Source organism: Tricharina praecox, assembly GCF_024521635.1.
Source record: "Tricharina praecox strain CBS 144465 chromosome Unknown BZA05scaffold_4, whole genome shotgun sequence".
NCBI lineage: Eukaryota > Fungi > Ascomycota > Pezizomycetes > Pezizales > Pyronemataceae > Tricharina > Tricharina praecox.
In genome coordinates, this window is record NW_026250406.1 from 682,400 (window position 1) to 702,108 (window position 19,709).

A 19,709-nucleotide genomic window follows, 5' to 3' on the forward strand; every position below is an offset into this window, starting at 1 on the left:
TTCGGTAGTGTCTTCATCTATGGTACAGAGGGAGCTGCCGCCTAACGGGCCCACGTCTCATTACCCACGCCAACTTACGGGGGTGGTGAGCACAAACTCCCTAGGCCGCATTCTAGACGCGATTTACGGCCGAGTTGAGGTGCAAAAAAAAAAAAAAAGCAAACTCCGCACGGCGCACACCCTGCATATTCGGAATTGTTGGCGGCTGACCTCTATGTATTCGGCTCTGGCGGGAAATTTACAGGGCCATTTTGGAACCGATGGCCGAGCTACATAAACCAGGACGCATGGACAGCTATGACGCTCCAGACTCCAGTCGCGGTCTTGAACACCCCCGAAACTCCGATAACTCGGAGCTCTGGCATCTACTCTACATATAGCACTCATGAGTGATGAGGCACGATTCATATTTGCACTTTCACCCGATGCTTGGCCGCTCCTCTCAAACTACACATCATGTACGGTGTACCCAGTGGCACCGGCAAAGTACAAGCGCTTCAAACGTCATGCAGTGCAGAACTTTGGCGTTCCGAAACAACGAAAGGAGAACATTCAGGTAACGTCGTATAAGTAGTATTGAAATTTTCGGCATCCGCAAGTCTAACGTAGCAATATAAAATCAGAGAAAGAGGAATCCGTACATGCTGATGATCCTGTAAATTAAAAAAGCAAGGAGCAAACACCGCGTTCCAGCCCAAAAGAAATCATGAAAGCCAGAGAGACAGAACAGGTATAACCCATTATAAATTAAGTGTGAAGCGTGAAGTAAGTAGCCGGGTCTCTACGCAACGCTCCCCGATGTAGTGCAGTCGGCGATGCACGTGTAATAACCCCGTAGCCGTAATGAAGATACCCTCTAATGCGAACCTGTGACGCAGACGATGTCAGGGTATTTTTGTCGTCTGGAAGTAAGGGTCTGGTTACACACCATAGCTCATCTCTTCACTGGCCCCAAAGCAAAAGATGGTCTTGTCCTGTGGCCTCCGAGGCCGCTGCCTGGCCATTCTTATTGCGCGCGCCCGGCGGACATGCCGGATCGTCGTTCAGTCCCACGCATTTGAAATCCCACGATGGATTGCGCGTATGCGACGTCGAGTCGGTGCCCATCTGGATGGTTGATGGCTCGTACGAAACGGATACCGACATCGTCTGCGGTAATGACATCGCTCGCATCCGGTCTGCGCTCGGGGTATTGGTTGTGGTGGTATTTGTGGTTGTAGTGGTGGTGGAGGTGGTGGTGGAGGTGGAGGTGGTGGTGCTGGTCGTGGTTGCAGTTGTTGACATTAAGAGGAGAATAAAAGGTGTCGGATGGGTGGGCTTGGGGGTTTAAGTATCAAGGAGTGTGTGGGTTTTGACGAGGTCGAGATCGAGGGGGTGCGTGAATGCCTCAGCAACTTGTCGATTGTCAGCTTCCCTTGCAGAAGTGAAGAGCGCGGTAAAGCATGGACCAAGTCTGCCGAGGACACAGATCTGAGGCGAAGACGGTCGGCGAGATTATGCAGTCTTAAAGGCCGTTCAGCAATGAGGAATGGTAGCAAAACGATTGTCCACTATTTGAAGCGAGCCGACACAGTGGCTGCATGCTGTTTCGGGAAAGGTGTGTTTTGCTGATTGCGTCCTTGCATCGAACAACTTGCTACCCGCGGGATCTGCAGCGCATGTGTGACGGTGGCGTCCACAGCTGCAATCCACTGGCTAATAATGGCCAATGCCCATCCCTCATGATGCTCTGCCCGGATTCCTGTGTCGCACAGCTCCCGCCCTTGCGTTCGGCAGTGTATGGCATGCCGTTGCATACACTCCCTCCTTTTTTGGTGCCCAACAAGTCGGACGTGTGGCCATAGAACCGTTGCGAGGGCCCAGTCGATCGGGCTGCCTCATTTCGGTGAATTGGTCAATCGTTCAATCAGATCTCTGGATGCCAAATCGCATACGGTAGGCTTTTGTGATGGCTTCTTTTGTGCGGTTTGAAGATTTCGTGTTGTGTGAGTGTCTGTTAATGTTGGAAAGGCGTGCAGAAATGTCTTAGCTTGCGGTTCTTGAGACATTGGGAATGACACCCCTGGATCCAGGTTGATCCGCGCGCCCCAGCATTTATGCGTGGGAATACGATCCCAATCTTCCATATTACGCAGCAGGCATTCGAAGTTTTATCGGTAAGTTCGCGGTAATTTCCAATCCAGCGAGCCGTCTGGGGGGCGGACTCCTCCGTGTGGTCCGGTGATCCGGTTCTTCGTCTCTGGAACGCCTAGGCCCAGTATTCCAGAGCATGCTGATGCGATCTGACCTGGTGATGCCCATCGGTATCATAAGCGATACGTGGAGGTTTTATGTTCCTGCAAAGTTCCGTGGAATGGATGAGATCAAGTAACTCAACGCTCCGAAAACAACCATTGCGATGGGAACGAATCCATGTGGCGAATCAACAGTTTTCTTTCCCCAAGCGGGAGATAGTCGTACCGTTGGGTTCAGTCGGTCTCCTTCACTCACCCAAAGTTGACACCAAAATTTATATTGCTTGGTATGACAGCGTTCGTATGGGGATCTCCACCCAGCGCCCCACCTGTCGAAACCGTTGCTCGGGAGATAGCCACCAGCTATTGCTGCCACCAGTCGTCGGACGAAGCACTTTGTTAAAACCCAGAGTTGCTTGTGGCAGATTGTGATTTGTGGATCTTCGATTGGTGATGACGGCGTTCTGTTCTCCGTCCGGTCGATGCCATCGTCGTACCTAATACGAACTTGGTGCGCCGCACAAGATCATACGTATGTTGCGGTACTGCTTCTCGATCAGATCTTGTAGAACGTTCCAAAAGTCTGGAATTGCCGAGAGTTCGTCGTCATGCGAGAGAGTCCTTGAGCGGCGATCTTTGCAAATATCCCAGACTCCTGCTCGGCGAGCTTTGGCCCCCATGTGCCGTAGTTTCCGCTAAATTCCCGAGCTATTTTAGCCACCGCGTCTAATCGATCACAAAACGTCAGGAAACTACAGGGTGGTTTGACATACCGACATTCGGTACCGCATCGGTACTGGTAGAAACCTCCTGTCGTCATGCAACGTGGAGCTGTCTCCAACGCTGCATATGTGTCAAACTCAAGCAAACGCGCCAAACGCGTATCCATATGTTAAACCCCACCTACTTATCGCGTCTCGAGAGTGGATACCCTTGCCGCCACATGGAGAGAACCATCGACCACTGAAAACCCATCATCACACCGCATTCCCTTCAAAATCCCGTATGTATGTAGGTACCTGCAGTCGTCTGCGATGGCAGCCTGCAATATGCGGTGAGGTCGCCGGTTCATCTCGCAGCGGGTAGTTGCCGAACTGCCCTTCAAACCGTCCAGTAGACGTAGAAATTCCTCACACATGCAAGGGTGTTTCACGCATTCCCACCACGAATCACCGCCTGCAGCACACACCGCCGCTGATCCTGCTCGTCGCGGAGGATCTATCGCGCTCGGCCGCATCCGGTGTGTACATGTTTGTCGTTCCACACTCTGGGACGTTTGCTTCCTTCTTGAGCGACGTACAAGAACGCAATGCATACATGGGGTAAATGGCTTTATGCCCCCAGTGGCGGCCGGGATTTTGGTGTCTTTGCTTTTGTTGAGAACAACGGGATTGCTATATAGCCCATGGCCCGAGGCAGTGAGGGATGAGCCCTTTCGTCGCAATTGGTTCCAGGTCTGCGGGATGAAGAAAAAGCCAAGATATAAGAGATCGGATCGGTGGGCGAATGATGACCCAGAGCGGATGGTGCAACCCACAAATGTTTCCTCCCAGAGCATAACCGGCGGTATTGCGGACGTATAGGCGTGTGGGCGCATTGCGGATTATTCGTACCGACCGCAGCTTCGACCGGGTGGTTGCAGTGCAGTACCGTAGCTTCGTCAGGGCTTTTGAATCATCAGGAACTAACCGATCGATTAGCAAAACCGATGCAGAATAGATGTGAGAAGTGATGACTCGCATACCTCGAAGGCGAGCCATATCTGCCCCAGGATCATTGCAACCCTCGCAGCCAAATATTCTTCCCTCCCCACTTCAACAGGACACAGTTGTAGTCATGAGAGTGCGCACGCGAGCGATATGAGCGAATGGGGTGTATGCTCGGACGAGGGAGCGAAGCCGAGAGGTGTTTCTGTGGGAGGGAAAGGCTTGCCCAAAGTTCCCATACCAATGGAGGAGGATGAGTGAATAAATCATCCTGCGCGCGGATTATGTACTGTCAATGTCTGGTGTGAGGCAGGATAACAGAGTTGGTGTGATGTAGTGTGGACTCACGAAGAAGGATGATTGGTTCGTAACTACCTGTGAAGATCGAGAGAGAGAAGATCATTTATTGTCGCATACGGCCTTACTGGACGATGGCGACCACAACCCGTGTCCCGACCTTTCCTACTAGCTCCGCAGCAGGTAGAGAGAAAGCTTCATCGTCACGGCTTGATCCTGCACAGCTGCCTACCAGACATGTACGTGGACAGCAGGAACTGGCGGTCTGATGAGCCCGGAACAATAGGTAGAGACTCGAGAGTGCGTAGGTGATCTCGCTATTTTTGGAGCAATGAAGCCTCTCGATGGGTGGGTACACAACGAATGGGAAAGAGTGGGCCGTGAACGGCAGGAATTGGCAGGCTGATGAACCCGGAGCGATCGGTCGAGAGTTCGTAGGTGGTTTCGGTATTGTTGAGGCGATAAAGCTCATAGATGGGTGGGTACACAACGCATGGGAAAGAGTGGGTCATGTGCTCTGGGAGACATTGGTTATCCCTCAATTGAGCCCAACGTCTCGGCCCGTTTTTCAATGAGCCTGGCCTTCCATGTAAATATCAGGCCGTCCTTACGACACAGCACGCTTTTCCTTTCGCCTCTTTCTCCGCATATCTCCCCTTATCTTCTCAAATCCGACTACATACTAGGTACAGTCATTTGATCATCCTCAGTCATCTATCCTACATACTCCGACCCAAAGCCACCACGAGCACGCAGCTTCATCCCTCGGTGCCTTTCCATTCCCTCTGAGGCTCTGCCGTCTCCACGACGCTGGTCGCGTACTCGACGTTTGATATTCTCCTGCTTCTCCCCACGCCACTCAGTTGCCACTTCAAGGTGTTGAATCCGCACCCAGAGCGGCACTTGATCAGCAAGAAAGAAACTATCGGGACTACTCTGAATCGTCAAAATGGCCGGCTCGGCCGCTCGCGTGTCGACAGGAAACGAAGACCCAGGAATGGCCAAACAGCAGCATTTTGACATACAGGGAGAATCCCGAGAGGTAACGTAAACCGGTACTCCCGATTTGAACAGAGGATTGTCGGGGATCTTGAAGACGGAAAAGAAATCTACAGAACAGTGACTGGAAATAGTAAGACGCCGGAGCGACAGGGCGAATGAGAGCGCTGGACGCCGCCAGCCTGAAAATTGAAGGGGATATGGTGGGGGAGAGGGGACATGAGCTTCTGTTCCACTTCGCACCGTCATTCTTGGCCTCTTCGGACAAGACAGAATAGTGGGAGAGGAAGGTGGAAGTGGTTTCGTTTTTGTTTTGTATTCCGGGTGTCTAGGCGGAGGGCGGGGGCAAGAGAGGGAGCCATCACGGGCAGCAGCGGACTGTTCGCGGTCGAGTTGGACGATGGATAAGGAAGCGGCGCTTGTATATTGCCATGATCTAGATAAGGTCGCACGCAATGAATGATGAAACAAAAAAAATGAGCGACAGGCCGCACGAGTGACGAGTCAAAGCCGGCACTGCAACACGGGCTGTGAGTCGCTGACGAGAAAGTTATCCCGACGCCGTTGGAGTCTTTCTTCCGCCCTCGTCGAGCGACTATGGATTGGTACAGGGCGAAAGCTGAAGAATTCAGCTGGTTCAGGGCAGTAGCAAGTTGCTCCACTTGCCGATTCAGCTTCTCCCAGCACTATTGTGTCGAACCAGCTTGGTTGGTATTCCGATTGCTCACTTCACCATCTGACTGACGCAGTGACGCATGAGTGTTCCTCTAGTTGGGCTTCGGTATCTGGGTAAAGTTCCGCACAGCACTCGCTTGCAACTGCTGCTAAGTGGTTGTACTCTTTCACGATGCCTGCCACATCCGACCGTACTTTGCTTCACTCATCACGGGCATGAAGAAAAACCATTTGTCGTTGTAAACAGTTTCGACAGACAAAACAACACCTCAACTTTCAAGCCCACACAAGTACAATACCCCAGACCAAATCCAACGGATATAGCAGACAGCCCTCGCTCTCATCTACGTAGTATCCGCCACCTTGGCCTGCTTAGTACCCGCCCCCACAAACTCGAAGCTACGCCTCCCCTGCGGCGGCGGCGAGATATTCAGCATTCCGACTCCGTCTCCAAGCGCGAGTAAGCAAGACTGCTGACGGTGTCCCTCCCCCAGGAATCTCTGCATCGCTGGTGAAATGGTGCCGCGGCCCGTGGGTGTCTGTCCCTTCATCTCCTGTAGGCCTCGTGACAAACCAGTTCGCTGGAGAATCTTGTAGGTGGGCTTCGGCGCGGCGGCGTTCGGGAGAGATAAGTCGGCTAGGGCCGCTTGGTTGGTTGGTGCGGTCTGGATGGACGTTAGATTATCATAATGACAGGAGTATCCGGAGGCGCGGGAGCAAACCATTGCGTCGATGTGATGCTCTAGAGATCAAGAAATTCTTCGGACGGAGAGTAGCGGAGTGTGGTCGCTATGTCTGGGTTGTGGGGCTGTAGCATGGACGGGCGGATTATAGCTGTGGTTGGGGTGTTGACCGTCTTCGTGAGATTCTAGGAGTAGGAGAGTCCTGATTAGCCCTGCAGTTATCCAAAAGGGTCAAACGTTTACCTGCGAGAACGGGTGATACCTGACACTTATTCGCTAGCTCGGTTCTTCCGGTGCTATCGAAAGTCCTCCTGTGAGTTGTTCGCAGATTTTGTGCCGTCCTGTCGTCCCGGATACCCACCATTTTACAACAACAGAAGGACTGAGGATACCTATGTGGCTAACGGCGGCAGCCTTTCAATGGAAGGGGAGTAACAGGTCAGTGACAGGAGCTCGCCTGAACTCTGAAGAAAAAAAACACCCCTCCATATTGCCCCTACCAGGCTACCGTCATCTCAAATACGCCCCTTTGCCTCCCAGGCTCCAACATAACAGCCAACAGCACAGCAGCCGTGGCTTCACCCACACACACACATACAGACACATCATTACAGACACACCATTACAGACACACACGTGATAGCGGCGTGTATGCAAGTGAGCACAATCCGCGCATGACGCGGCTAGTGGCGGGTACTCGGATGTGTTGACAACGCCAGTTCAGCCCCTGCCAGCTACTCCATCAGGCGCAGTCCCACTCACGAATAGTCTTCTGCTGCTTTTTTTCTTCTCCACCGGTATGCCGGCAGGCGGTCTTGATTTGACGGCCTTCCTGTGGAGCACCAACAACCTCCTGAGGCGTCTCGGTCTGCTCCAATTCGCGGATGGGGGCGCCTCAAGGAGGAAGGCGTGTGAATACAGCGCTCGATAGAGTACGTACTACCCACATACGCAAGTACCTATAGGTAGGCGGCAGGCTTCGCCTCTCAGCTGTGCACAATGAGGCACAGTACAAGTTTCTACACCACTCTACCGTAGGTCGCAGGCCAGTTTGGAACCCATGAAGGACCAAAAAAAAGAGTAGATATGCAGTTTCGTGATCTGCGCGAGCTAGACCTCGTCACTGAATACGAGCCCGCTGCATACCTCAGAGAGCCGGGTGTGCCGTCCGACTCCCCGACAAACAAATGCACGTCCGTCGTGTACATAGTACAGAGCTTCACTACCGGGCCGAGCCGCCGTACCGATCCCCATTACCTATAAGTCGAACGGAGCGATAAAAATTTCCAGTCATGATAAGCGATCGTTAAAGTACAGTACAGTACATTATTAAATTTTGTGTTGGGTAAGTATTTGGCAACCATGGAAGAAAAGCAAACCCGCAAAACTGCGCCCGCCGACACACACGCACACACACATAAGTACATACATGATACATCCCCAACTCCCTCATCTCCTATGATGTAGGCGGTGCTTAATTCGGCAGCTCAGCTTGACGCGGATGCGACGAGGCGGGCATCTCTGCGGCGGCGGTGGGCCATCCCGCAGCCGGCGGGTGAGGAGTATTACTGCTGACAGTCGAGTACCCTCCGGTGTGCTGCATTTCCGCGGGCGGGGGGCTGGTGGGGGGGCTAACGAAGCCGTCGTAGGCGGGGCCCTGTGTGTACGGCTGCTGGGGCATGTGCTGCTGCTGCTGCTGGGTGTTGTAGACGGGTGTCGGGTACGCGGTGGGCTGCATGGGCTGCTGCGGGTTCTGCATCTGCTGCAGTGGCTGCTGGTAGTACTGTTCCTGTGGCTTCTGCGTCTGCGAGGATTGCGCGGGTAGCTCGGCGGAGGTCGTGACGGGTGCGACGCCGCCGTTCGCGTGGATACGCCCGAGAAGGTCCGCCCGGTGCTTGTAGAGCGTGATGGAGGCGAAGACGAGGGAGGCGATGAAGAGGAACCTGTGGAGGCGAGATGAGTCGACGCTCACGAACGGGAGGTGGCGGCGGGATGCACTTACATCGCCAGCAATTCCATCGCGAAGGCACCCTTGATGGTCGGACACAGCGATCCCGAGTAGAAGTACGAGCAGTCGAGAGCCAACCAGCCGCTATCGGCGGTGCCGGCCATGGAGATGAGGAGAAAAAGGGTGCAGAACGCGTCGACGATGACCACGGCCAGCGGTAGTAGCATCCCCATGAAGAACAGGATGAAATTCACAGCCATCCAGATAAGAATGATCAGCGCTATGAACAACCCCATGCCTGCCCACCTATGGTACAGAATCAGCAACGCGTCTCCGTCGTCGTCGCACGGGTAAGGAAGAGTCCAACATACCATACTTGGCCCAGTGAGCAAATATACGCCGTCATGCCCAGCAGTATGACGCCAAATAACGTCTGAGTTGCTCGCACAATCTTTCACGAAGCATGTTAACCAAAGGATTCACCAAAGACCCCACGGGGTTGGAGGGAAGTTGGAGGTGAGTCGTACGAGGAAAGGCAGCATCGGCCATCGGTCGTCTTGCACCATATTTGCGGAGGCTTGTCTTGTCGATTCTCGAGCGGTTGTGATGGGTTGAGGAGGCTTGTCGATTCTAGATCGGCCGTGAAGGGTTGAGCAGACGTGAGTGCGATAATTGATGTTCGGCGTTCGTTCGTCCGTTCGTCCGTTCGTCCGTTCGGTGTCTTTCTTTCACCGTGGCATATAATCTCGAATGGCTGGAAATGACAATCGCACGAGGAAGAATCCGGGACTGCCTCTGACGTGCCGTCCCTTTTGTATTTGTGCGTTCGAACTAGGTGACAGAGAATAAATCATGTTGCACCGCAGGTTGCTGCAGGCTCCAGGATCGAACATGCACAGCAGGACACCCCGTGGTGTGGACGATGGTCTCACAGGACCAATCAACCAGCCAATCAACCAACCAACCCCGCTAGTTAGCACCCTGCCCATCATCGGACGCTACTAACTATGGCACTCCACCAATTCTTCAGCCGCAATGCTGGTCGGCCCACTTTTATCGGACGGTGAGAAGCTTGTCTCGACTCTCTTCCAGCCGTGCTCTACGCCAAAATGGCATACCGCATGCCGGATTATTCACGGAGTGCTGCTGCTGCTCACCATCGTTGGAGCCCGGTCCCAACTAGCGTTTGGCATTGGAAACGCCTCGCTTGCGGGTACGAGCCGGCGCTCGCTTACTATCCCCATTCTGGCTCGTTTTGCCATTCCCTGTCGCACCGTGCCCGCATGCAGCTAATCTCCGTCACATCCTCTCGTAGGGGGTAACTCTACTTCGCCTACGGTACTCTTGGAGAGAAGACGAGACGAGACAAGAGCAGCGCTGCGCACGATTTTGCCGCCATCAGTATCTAGAGATACACCATCATACAACTCGGATACTATGGTCCGATAGTGAGGTCACCTGTGCAGCTGGAAAACTGAAAACCTCCAGGCGGGCGGGGCCACATACCAGTAACTGGTGGGAACCACACAAACAGATGAGTCACGACCTTCTGGAAGGAGTAAAGTACTATCATTCTGAGCAAGTACTCTATGTATGGTAGATACTACTCCGGTACCAGCAGCCGACGATTCCATGTGAACAGTCGACATTAAAATCTTGAGCGCTGCCACCACACCATCCATCCAGCTATCACAGTCATTAACGCTTGTCGCTCGACGCCTGCGACTCTTGGGATAGGAGCCGGGGCTGAGGCAAAGTCTTCTGATCCATCATCCATCTCAGGAGGGGATCCCCTCAGGAGAACCTAGCATGCGCAGGCGAGCCTGGGACCGCGAAGCACTGATACTGGGCTCTGGCTTGTTATGTTGGACACAGCACCACAGATTACATAGGGGGAGGGGGGGCCTACAGAAGCTTAGCGCAGCAGCCGTGTTTGACTGACCGAATCGTTGGAGACCGACCTCCTTTGACGCAGCGCCACCATGCTGTGCGCCGTGGTTCCCAAGTTCCAACAGTTTCCAGTCGGCCCGAACGGTGAACCATGGCACCGACCTTGCACCCTGCCGCCGTCGCCGTCCCTTCCTTGTGTTGTGTTCTCGATCGCGACGAACATGTCTATATTTTTCTTCGTGGTGCGGTTCCACCACCGTGACCAGAAATGAGGCGCAGTCTGTCGATCTCGTAATCGGTTGTTAGTTAGCAAATGGCGCGGCCAATCAACACCAACCCCAACCCTCCCAGCACAGCACAGCACAGCACAGCCAGAAACGAGCCATGACCATAAACCCCTGCAAGGCTGCACCGCACTCCACATATCTGAGCGCCGGTTGGCCCATGCGCCGATCATTCGCAAACTCGTCTTCTTATGATAATTGCAAATCCACACTCTTTCAACCTCCGAGCATATATTCTGGAATGCTTGCATACCAGCAATATCTCTCGAAATCTCGAACGGCAAAGAGATAAATCTCTTCTCGATCGCTTCCACGAGAAATCTCGACCTACGGGGACCAGCGCAGGAAAAATACTGCACCACGAAGACTGCAACTCGAAAACTACAGTCTACGTCCATTGGCTGTCGGTACAGAGCAATAGTACGGAAAAGTACTGGATGTGCTTGGGAGTGCCCCGTTGTCGAATATGTCTCTCATACCGTATAGGGAAGCATCGGGATCTTGATTCAACTTAAGTGGTAGGACTCGTCACTCAAGACCGCCCACTCCCTACTATGCCGTGGTGAGATAAGTACTAAAGCGTTCAATAGCAGATTGCGCGCACCCACGGACCATGACGGTTATTTCGAGAAACTTGTGGAGATGCTATCACTACCACGCATGGGCGAAATGCTCCCCCGATTTGATGCCTACAGGCTACAGCAGGTTGTTTGAATACCTACGCACACTTATAGCGCCGCAACCAGTTGCAAAACCTTTATTGCGAGTTGTGCCGATGTGGACATTTAGCGAGCAGTGAGATACTCTCTTTCCTCCTACAGTTTCACCATTGCTCTCACTAAATGTTCAAGTACCTCTGCGTTGCATACCTTCACGCTCCACGATACATGCGCGGAATCAACTGTCGAAGACTCAAAGGCCTCCAATACAGATCACCCTTCGGCATTTGCCAAAGGACCTCCCCGAGGCCCATCAACGAGCTGCGAGCGTTGCAAAAGACAAATCGAAAATTTGGTTCTGATACCGTCGACCGTCGTGGCAAAGAATGTTTCCAAGTGGACAGTCTGTGGAAAGTCACCACACTTCAATGATTCATGGACGAGCCCAAAGAAGCATTGAATTTATGTCTCCCATATGGGGAAGCATCGGAGTCTTGACTCTTCCTTCAAGTGGTAGGACTCGAGACAACTCCCTACTATTCCGTGGTGCGATATGTACTGAACTTAGCATTCGAGAGCAGATTGCGAGCACGCACGAGTCCACAACGGGTAATTCCAGAAACGTCCGGGGATGCTACCACGCATAGGCGAACGTGCTCCCCCGATTCAATTATCAATACCTGCAGCAGGTTGTTCGAATACCTCCGCTCGCGGCTCATGTAGCGCCGCAACCAATTTCAGCCCTGCAGCCTTGTAGGCGGCACTGCCGTCAAGATCTTTATTGCAATTTGCGAGTCGTGCCGATGTGGACAATGGATATCGAGCAAGCAGTGAGAGACTCTCTTTTCTCCTACTATTTCTCTCACTAACATCTTTAGGTTCTTCCAGTGCGTTACCTTCGCCCTCGATGATAAAAGCGCGGAATCAACTGTCGAAGCTTCGAAGACATCCAGATCACCCTTTGGCATTTACCAAAGGACGTCGGACGTTTCCGAAACCAATCAGCGAGCGTTTCAAAAGATACATCGAAAATTCAGTTCTGATACCGTCGACCGTCGTTGCGAAGAATATTTCCATGGCAAAGTCACCACTCTTCACGGACGAGCCGAAAGAAGCATTATCCGCGGCCCGTAGAGCTAGGGGATTCAGATTGAGGACCTCAACGGAGCCAGAAGACCTGCAGCTGATCTGCGTTGAGCGGGAATACTTTTCACTTGCCACTTGCCACCAAAGTACCTCGACATGGCCACTCATGCCGTATCACTCGCAAATTCCAGTTCGCCAGAAACGCATCTCCGCAAAATATAGGTAATGTCTATTCCAACTATTTGAAGAGCTTCATTTGATTAGTAGATGACGGAAATAGTGGTCAGAGAAATTGTTGGGTACTCGCTCGGCTTTGCTATTTACATCCACGAATCACGATGGCGGATGGCCGAGTGGGACAATCAATAGCGTGTTGATGGTTGGATCGACTGGCCACTGGGGTGGGGAAATTACATGAAGAATATTGGGAGGTTGGGGGGCAGGAAGACGGTACGAGCTACGCTGTTTAGTGGTCACGAGAACCACCACCGAACGGCGAACGGATCTACTCGCCGCACGGGAACCTCCGAGACTCGGATGCGAACCAACCGTCGTGTCCATCGAGCATGCTGCAATGACGCAACGTTTGGCCGCACAACGGGACGGCAAGCATTGGCGGCTATGCGCGGAACGGCGGAGCCGTAAGGGTAGAAGGACTCGGATGAAAGGACTCGGACTCGGGCTTGATGGTGTTTTGGTACCGGTATACTATAGACCTGGTTGCTTGGAGTTCTCGTCCGGCTACCTAGTAGGTACTTAGTACTCCCGCGGTACCTACGGGCTTACGGCGAGTTTCGATGCCGGGTTTTGATGGCTACTAGTTACCGCGTGTTACGCTGAATTAGGGTCTTGTTTAAGGCACTTCGCGGTATGCTCAGGTTTTCGAAGAGACGACCGTAGCCATGCTTCCTAGCCATCCTGTAGGCCTCCGAGCGTACGGCTGGATGGGAAACAGCATACGGTACAGCTCATTCGAAGTGTACTGTAGTGAGCCGAGAAGAGGCGGTGGGAATGTGGGCATGTGGGATCGTGACATGTACTCGGAGGAGATCTACCATAGTCCGAACAATACCATAACACAAAGTTCGTCCTCACCATCAAAATTTACGCCTGGCAAGAGTAAAAAATGACAATATTTATAATTCCCATTGCACCAGACGTGCCTTATAGACAGTAGCACCTACCGTAACAACCAATTAACCCACAAAGATAACCATAGCAACGCAATTAAAAACCGGCCAATGAGTAAAATACACTTCCAAAGTCCCGATTCACGCCGGCCTTATCCCTCCGGTAATCTTCATCCATTAAACTTTGCCGGCTCTATCCTTCCATTAATCCCCATTCAAAAAACCTTCTGCTGTCTCCTAAGAGTTACAGGTGCAGCCTTGCGGTTCACCGCCCGTCCCAACCAGGGAACACAACACACCACGCGGACTCCATCGTCGGTGTCGACATCATCCTCGCCGATGGAGGCTTCAACCACCGGCTCCGTGACCGCCGTCGCGAACCCCGTCTCCCACCCTTCGTACTCTCCAGCCGCCAGGTCGTCCGCACTCTTGAGAGCACCCACCACCGGCCCCCAAAAGAACCCGCTATGCTCCGTCCTCCCGCCCTTCTCGCGTTCCAACTGAGCCAGCCATTGATGAGCGCCCGTCTGCGGCATCTGCAGCACGCGGAGGTCCGCGATGAGGTACGCAGCGACGTCCTCGAGCTCCGGGCCCTGGATCCACCCCAGCCGCCGAGCAATCACGCCACGCAGGGCCTCGTACACGTCCGCAATGTCCCGCACCGCCCACGCCGTGTAGTGCCGCTCCAGGAACTGCTGCATTCGCCGCCGCCGCTGTGTGGACGTCATCGCGCGGCACAGCATCTTGTACCGGAATAGGTAGCGTAGCAGGCCGCGGATGCCGGTGCCGTAGGTGTTCTCGAGGGAGAGTGGGGGAACGGGGGTCCAGGGGTCGCATGGAGAGGTGGAGAGCAGCATGAGGATGCCCCGGTGCTCCGGGAGCTCCCACAGGTTCTCCTCGTGCATCAGAAACATCAGCAGTGGGATCGATTCCAGCAGTGCGGATTTCTCGGCGTTGTGGAGGTTCAGTTGGATGGGCGGGATCTCGGTGAGTGAACGGAGCTCGAGGATGTAGCCGTATTGCGTGAGGAGACAGGCGAGAACGACGGTCCCGATGTTGGCGACTAGGAAGTTCCTGAACGGGAGACACTCGAGGGCGTAGTCCAGGAGGGCCTTCGACGTCATGTGCGAGGCCAATGAGAGCTGCACCTTGGGCGAAAGATGGGCAAATTCGAATATTGGAATGGATCGCGGCATGCTGAGATGCTTTATATAGGGACTCAGGAAGTAGAAGTGTTCACGGGAATGGTGGAAGGATCGGGATTGAAAATCAGAGGCACGGTAAGGATGAATCAAAGGGACGGTGAGGATGAATTAGAGGGACGGCGAGGATGGTTTAGAGGGACGGGGAGGATGAATTAGAGAGACGGTGAGGATGTTATACCGAATCGATTGGACGGGAGGTCCTCGTGTGTAAACCGTAAACGCTCCTCCTCTTCGCGAGTCCCTAGCTGGATCAATGGTCTGATGTGTATGTGTGTGTTGTGTAGGGTAGCCACGATACCGATAGGTAATGCCTCCAAGAGTCGAAGACGCTAACAGACCACTGCGTACAGTCAGGAGAGATAGTGGCGAAGAGGGGGAGCGAGACCAAGCCTACCTAGCACCTACCACCTCGATCTGAGAGGTGTCACCGGTAACCTTCGATCGCCCAAAGTCTATTACACACTGACCGGCAACCCGTACCGACTGATTAGTGGTTCCGGCCCACGGAGACATTTGTGGCGAGCTATCCCCACAAACTTAGTACATACTTCCCCTCCCTGAGAGCGGCCCCACACTCCTCACGAACGGCCCCACACGCCTCTGGAACCGGAGACATACCTATCGTCCCTCATCCAACCCATCCGCACTACAGTCTACGCGGTCACTTATTAGCCCTCGGGGTCCAGGCCGCCAGACGTCCCGGCGAGAAGCACGAGACATGCATGCTTCCAGGTGTACGGTACATGGGCTGGGGGGCTGGAGCAGTGTGAGTTTCGGATTCCCTCCAGTGTTTCTCTCGCGGCCTCCTCCAAAGTTCAAGATTCCGATTCACGGCGTGCTCGTCCTTGAACACCGACTCACTGTGGATAAGCCAGCTCGCTCGCCATCTACGGTACTCTAGACACTTGGGCTCAGCTCTCAGCCAGCCAGTTAGACTCAAACGCTCGGGAATTACGAAAACCGTTACCTGCCGAATGGCTAGTACTGTAGGTACGTCCTAGCGATCTCCGGCCGATCCCCATCCCAAGAGACAGAATCCCAATAGCTGATTGCCAAGAGAGTTTAGAGCCTCCTCCTTACCTTTTCCCATACTCTAGTTCCGAGCTGGCTGGATTCCTGGATTCGTGCCGTCCGTACGGGCTACCTGTGATGTTACCCATCCCGAGGTGGTACTCACGAAGTCATCCGCGGAGATTTCGAATTCGCACATTCAAGTTCTGGCTCTCCTGCTGCTGGGAAATCTTGCGGGCTGATCCTCCACCTGGACTGCTGGGCAGTGGAGACGCATACACACGGCATGACAGCCACGAGAACGCCAAACACGCTTCGTCCTCGATCACGCAGGTTCTGTGGCTATATTGGGACAGTACTTGGCGTCACCTCCGACGTCACTCGTCTCCAGTCTCGCGAGACTAATTTGTGGCGAGCGAACCCCATAATCAACCTACATACTCCCCCGGAGAACGGCCCCGCACCCCCCAGCAACCGCATCCATATCGTCCTTCATCCACCCGCAATACACGATCGCTTGTTAGCCCAAGGGTCCAGAGGTCCCGGCAAGGAGCATGACACATGCGGGCTGCCAGGTGTACATGGTCTGGAAGGCTGGAGTAGTGTGAGTTTCGGATTCCGTCCCGTGTTTGCTCACGACCTCCTCAAAAGTTCAAAATTCCGATTCACGGGCTGGTTCATGAGCACAAACTAACTATGGATGCTCTAGGTATCTCACCGTCTACGGTACCCTTAGACACTTCACTTGGCTCAGCTCACGGCTAGGCTCCAGCCGGCTAGATTTGTGCACTCGGAAATTCTGAAGACCGGTGGCTGCGGCCTGCCAAATGGCCATTAGCTAGTAGGTACGTCCTAGCGACATCCGTTCGATCCCCAGAAATCCCAAGAGACAGAATCCCAAGAGCTGATTGCTAAGAGAGTTTAGAGTTTCCTCCTTAACTTTCTTCTCGATAGGTAGTTTCGAGCTGGCCGGATTCTTCAATTCGCCGCGTACCTACCTACCAGGTACCTACTGATTCTGTCGCCAATCCCGAGTGGCAGCTTTCGGCGTCATCCCCGGAGATCTCGAACTTGAAACCGCACCTTCTGGCTGTCCTGCTGGTGGGATATCTTGCGAGCGGACCCTCGTTTTCTATGACATATATACCAGGCATGCCAGCCCAGTGTCCACCATCGATCACGCAGGTTCTGTGGCTTCGGCGGAACGTGATACCTACAGACTAAATTTTGGACTCAGCACTCCGCCAGCCGGCCAGACTTGAGCGCTCGAGAATTACGAAGACCGTTGCTAGTAGGTAAGTCCTAACGAAATCCTCTCGATTCCTATAAATCCCACGAGACAGAATCCCATAGCTGATTGCCAAGAGAGTTTAAGGTTTCCTCCTTACTTTTCTTCTCGATAGGTAGCTTCGAGCTGGCAGGATTCTTCGATTCGTGGCATACTCACGGCTTACCTACCTATGCTGCCAGTTATCCTGAGGGGCAGCTCTCGGCGTCATCCGCAGAGATTTCGATTTCGATTTCGCAACTTCAAGTTCTGGCTCTCCTGCTGGTGGGATATCTTGTGGATGGATCCTTCGTCTCCTAGAGACGCATACACAAGGCATGGCAGCCACGGGGAATGCCATAACTACTCACTCCGTCCACCATCGATCACGCAGGTTCTTTCAGTGGCTTCGGTGGGATAGGATACCTACTTGGCGTCGCCTCCGACGTCACTCGCTTTCACTCCAAAAACCCCTGTCCAGCCCTGAACCGACGTCGGAGATAAGGGATGTGTGCAGAGATCGTTCGGATCGGAGTTCTACTGCGAGTCTACGAGACCGGACCCCGGTGTGAGATCCTTCGGCTCGATTTGCACTCCGTTATGCCACCAGCCTTGGACTCCGATACAGAAGGACGACTCCGCGTTTTCCTTCATCACCGGCGCGAGATCGACCTGCTGGTTCCACAAGATCGACTGGTGGATCAGCGGCCGGCGGCCGGCTATGTACAGGCCCATCGAAGCCGTGGCACACCTCTCTTCTCTCCGGAACTCCGGAGTCCGCTGATCTTTCTATCGCAATAACTAATTGGCATGCACTCGAGTCTCGATACCTACTGCCAAGAATGTGGGGAAGGAATTCGACGCCTACAGTTTACAGAGGTATTGTACCTACCGGTATGTACCAGGTATCTCGAGCTTGGGTGAAGCTTAACACGCTCTAATTAACTCGAACTAGTTAGGTGCTCAGGCACTGTAGCGTGCTTCCCATCCACGACGATCAGCGTCTTATCTTCCGCCGCCGCCGCCATCATCCTTCAGGCTTCAGCCGTACCGTGTTCGAAGTATGTAATCGTTCACCTTACGCAGATAGTTTCTCGATATCGGCAGGTCGGGATCACACGGCCAAGTCCCACAGGATTTCCGCACCACAAGCGGAAAGTGGAAGGGATCGACGAACCGGCCACAAGCGAAGCGAGATCTGATCTGATTGGCCGGGAAATTTTTGCCTGTTTCGTCTTCAGTGCGCGGACACCTACGGGTGGGATCGTGGATGACCTGCTCTTTGCTCTTGAGTCGTCGTCTGTTTCTTATCGGAATATTGTGCAAAAGTGGGGATACCAGTACTATGTATCGAGATTCGACGGGGTGATTTCGGACCTTCGGTGGATTCTTAGCAGCGAGGTACTTTACGAACTCATCGGATTCGCAGTGCGATGTAGGTACTTGGGTACCTACTCTACTATCTATTTAGCTACTTGGCAGAGAGTCGTGATCTGATGTACTTTATACATCAGGTACATACCAGCTTCCAGAATCAACGGCGTGTGGAAGTATGTAGCACAAGCATCGGCTGCTACGTATAGTTCAGGCCGACTGAAACTCTGAAACCAGTAAGGCTGCCGGACGCGGAATCGATGTTGACGTCGAGGAACCCGGGCAAGCTGCCTAGCCCTAGGCCCAAACAGGAGCTATTTTCCATGCTTTTCGTTGCGGCTTCAGCTCTCGACTCTCGAGCGAGACGTGGTGATGATGATACAGGTGCAGGGTGCGTGCTCCTGGAATAAGCAAATACCTACGGTACCTATCAGCATGCGCATGGTGATCAGATGGGGGTTTCCGGAATCACGACAGATGAAACTCCGGCACGGGGGGATGGGCGTGATCGATGCGCGGGGGTGGGAGGGTTGATTGATACCCTCGGAAGGATGAGGTATCGAGGGAAGGCGCAATCGCTTCCCGCGGAAGGAAACCTTCTGCAGCGGAAGAAGAGGATGGCAAAAATAGAGGATGGCTGAGATTGCCGCGCTCATACCTAGTACGAGTACATACGGTTTTCGTTCGTTGGTCGCTCGTCCGCCGTCCGCACGATCATCGCCTCTCGTGCTGCCTTCTCGCTCTGCTCTCTCGATGACGACGTCGATATCCCTACCCCTGGAGACTGGGCTGATTGGCCGCCGTTCGCTATATTCCGATCGATATGTATGAGACAGACGGAGCCAGACCTGCAGACGCACGTACGGTTAGATTCTTACGTTACCGGCATCTAGTCGCTAGTATGCGCTGGAAAGGCTCCGAGCAGCAGCAGCCTGCTATCGATAATGGACTCACGATATGGGGGGATTTTTACCGACATTGGACTTCGACAAATGCCTGTTGTTCCCTATTTGCTTTTTTCTTTTCTTTTTCTTTCCGCCCTGATCTTCGCCATTTATTCGAGCCGTGTCCGTGCGATCCCCTACACATATCGACCGTCGACCGTCGATACTTCGATTCGCATCCTCCTCCTCCTCCTGCTCCCCGGTGGCCTTCGAGCATTCAGACAGACCCCCCGGAACAGCATTCGCAAGCAGGGTACCTATCGAAGCATCCCACGACCAAGCACATAGTTGTCTGCCCGCTCAGCACGACAGCCACC

General features: G+C 53.6%; 4 protein-coding genes across 4 annotated transcripts; 2 read left to right on the forward strand and 2 right to left on the reverse strand.

The window, feature by feature from the left end:
- Positions 1-7,756: 7,756 nt before the first annotated feature.
- On the reverse strand, positions 7,757-9,327 carry BZA05DRAFT_388323 (uncharacterized protein). Its single transcript, XM_051482661.1, has 4 exons — positions 9,070-9,327; positions 8,914-8,993; positions 8,597-8,848; positions 7,757-8,537 (listed from the first exon to the last, which is right to left on the reverse strand). Exons 1-4 carry the CDS (start codon positions 9,106-9,108, stop codon positions 8,069-8,071), a joined length of 840 nt encoding a protein of 279 aa, XP_051342516.1. The 5' UTR covers positions 9,109-9,327; the 3' UTR covers positions 7,757-8,068.
- A 2,735-nt stretch (positions 9,328-12,062) lies between these two features.
- BZA05DRAFT_199605 (uncharacterized protein) lies at positions 12,063-13,101 on the forward strand. The gene is made up of 3 exons (XM_051479477.1): positions 12,063-12,202; positions 12,264-12,683; positions 12,742-13,101. Exons 2-3 carry the CDS (start codon positions 12,283-12,285, stop codon positions 12,836-12,838), a joined length of 498 nt encoding a protein of 165 aa, XP_051342517.1. The 5' UTR covers positions 12,063-12,202; positions 12,264-12,282; the 3' UTR covers positions 12,839-13,101.
- Positions 13,102-13,806: 705 nt separating this feature from the next.
- BZA05DRAFT_471471 (uncharacterized protein) lies at positions 13,807-14,787 on the reverse strand (the record flags this gene model as incomplete). Its single annotated transcript, XM_051487962.1, has 1 exon — positions 13,807-14,787. One exon carries the CDS (start codon positions 14,785-14,787, stop codon positions 13,807-13,809), a length of 981 nt encoding a protein of 326 aa, XP_051342518.1.
- Positions 14,788-17,916: 3,129 nt separating this feature from the next.
- Positions 17,917-18,982, forward strand: BZA05DRAFT_416079 (uncharacterized protein; the record flags this gene model as incomplete). Its single annotated transcript, XM_051485358.1, has 6 exons — positions 17,917-17,968; positions 18,030-18,135; positions 18,316-18,509; positions 18,589-18,624; positions 18,686-18,839; positions 18,883-18,982. The coding sequence occupies 6 exons, from the start codon at positions 17,917-17,919 to the stop codon at positions 18,980-18,982; spliced, it is 642 nt and encodes a 213-aa protein (XP_051342519.1).
- Between the last annotated feature and the right edge of the window lie 727 nt (positions 18,983-19,709).

Coding starts and splice junctions, on each gene's coding strand:
- BZA05DRAFT_388323 (XM_051482661.1), bottom strand. CDS start 9,108: ATGGTGCAAGACGACCGATGGCCGATGCTGCCTTTCCTC. Junction 8,994..9,069: donor GGCCGATGCTGCCTTTCCTC/GTACGACTCACC, acceptor GCTTCGTGAAAG/ATTGTGCGAGCAACTCAGAC. Junction 8,849..8,913: donor TGCTCACTGGGCCAAGTATG/GTATGTTGGACT, acceptor TCTGTACCATAG/GTGGGCAGGCATGGGGTTGT.
- BZA05DRAFT_199605 (XM_051479477.1), top strand. CDS start 12,283: ATGATAAAAGCGCGGAATCAACTGTCGAAGCTTCGAAGACATCCAGAT. Junction 12,684..12,741: donor CGCATCTCCGCAAAATATAG/GTAATGTCTATT, acceptor TGACGGAAATAG/TGGTCAGAGAAATTGTTGGG.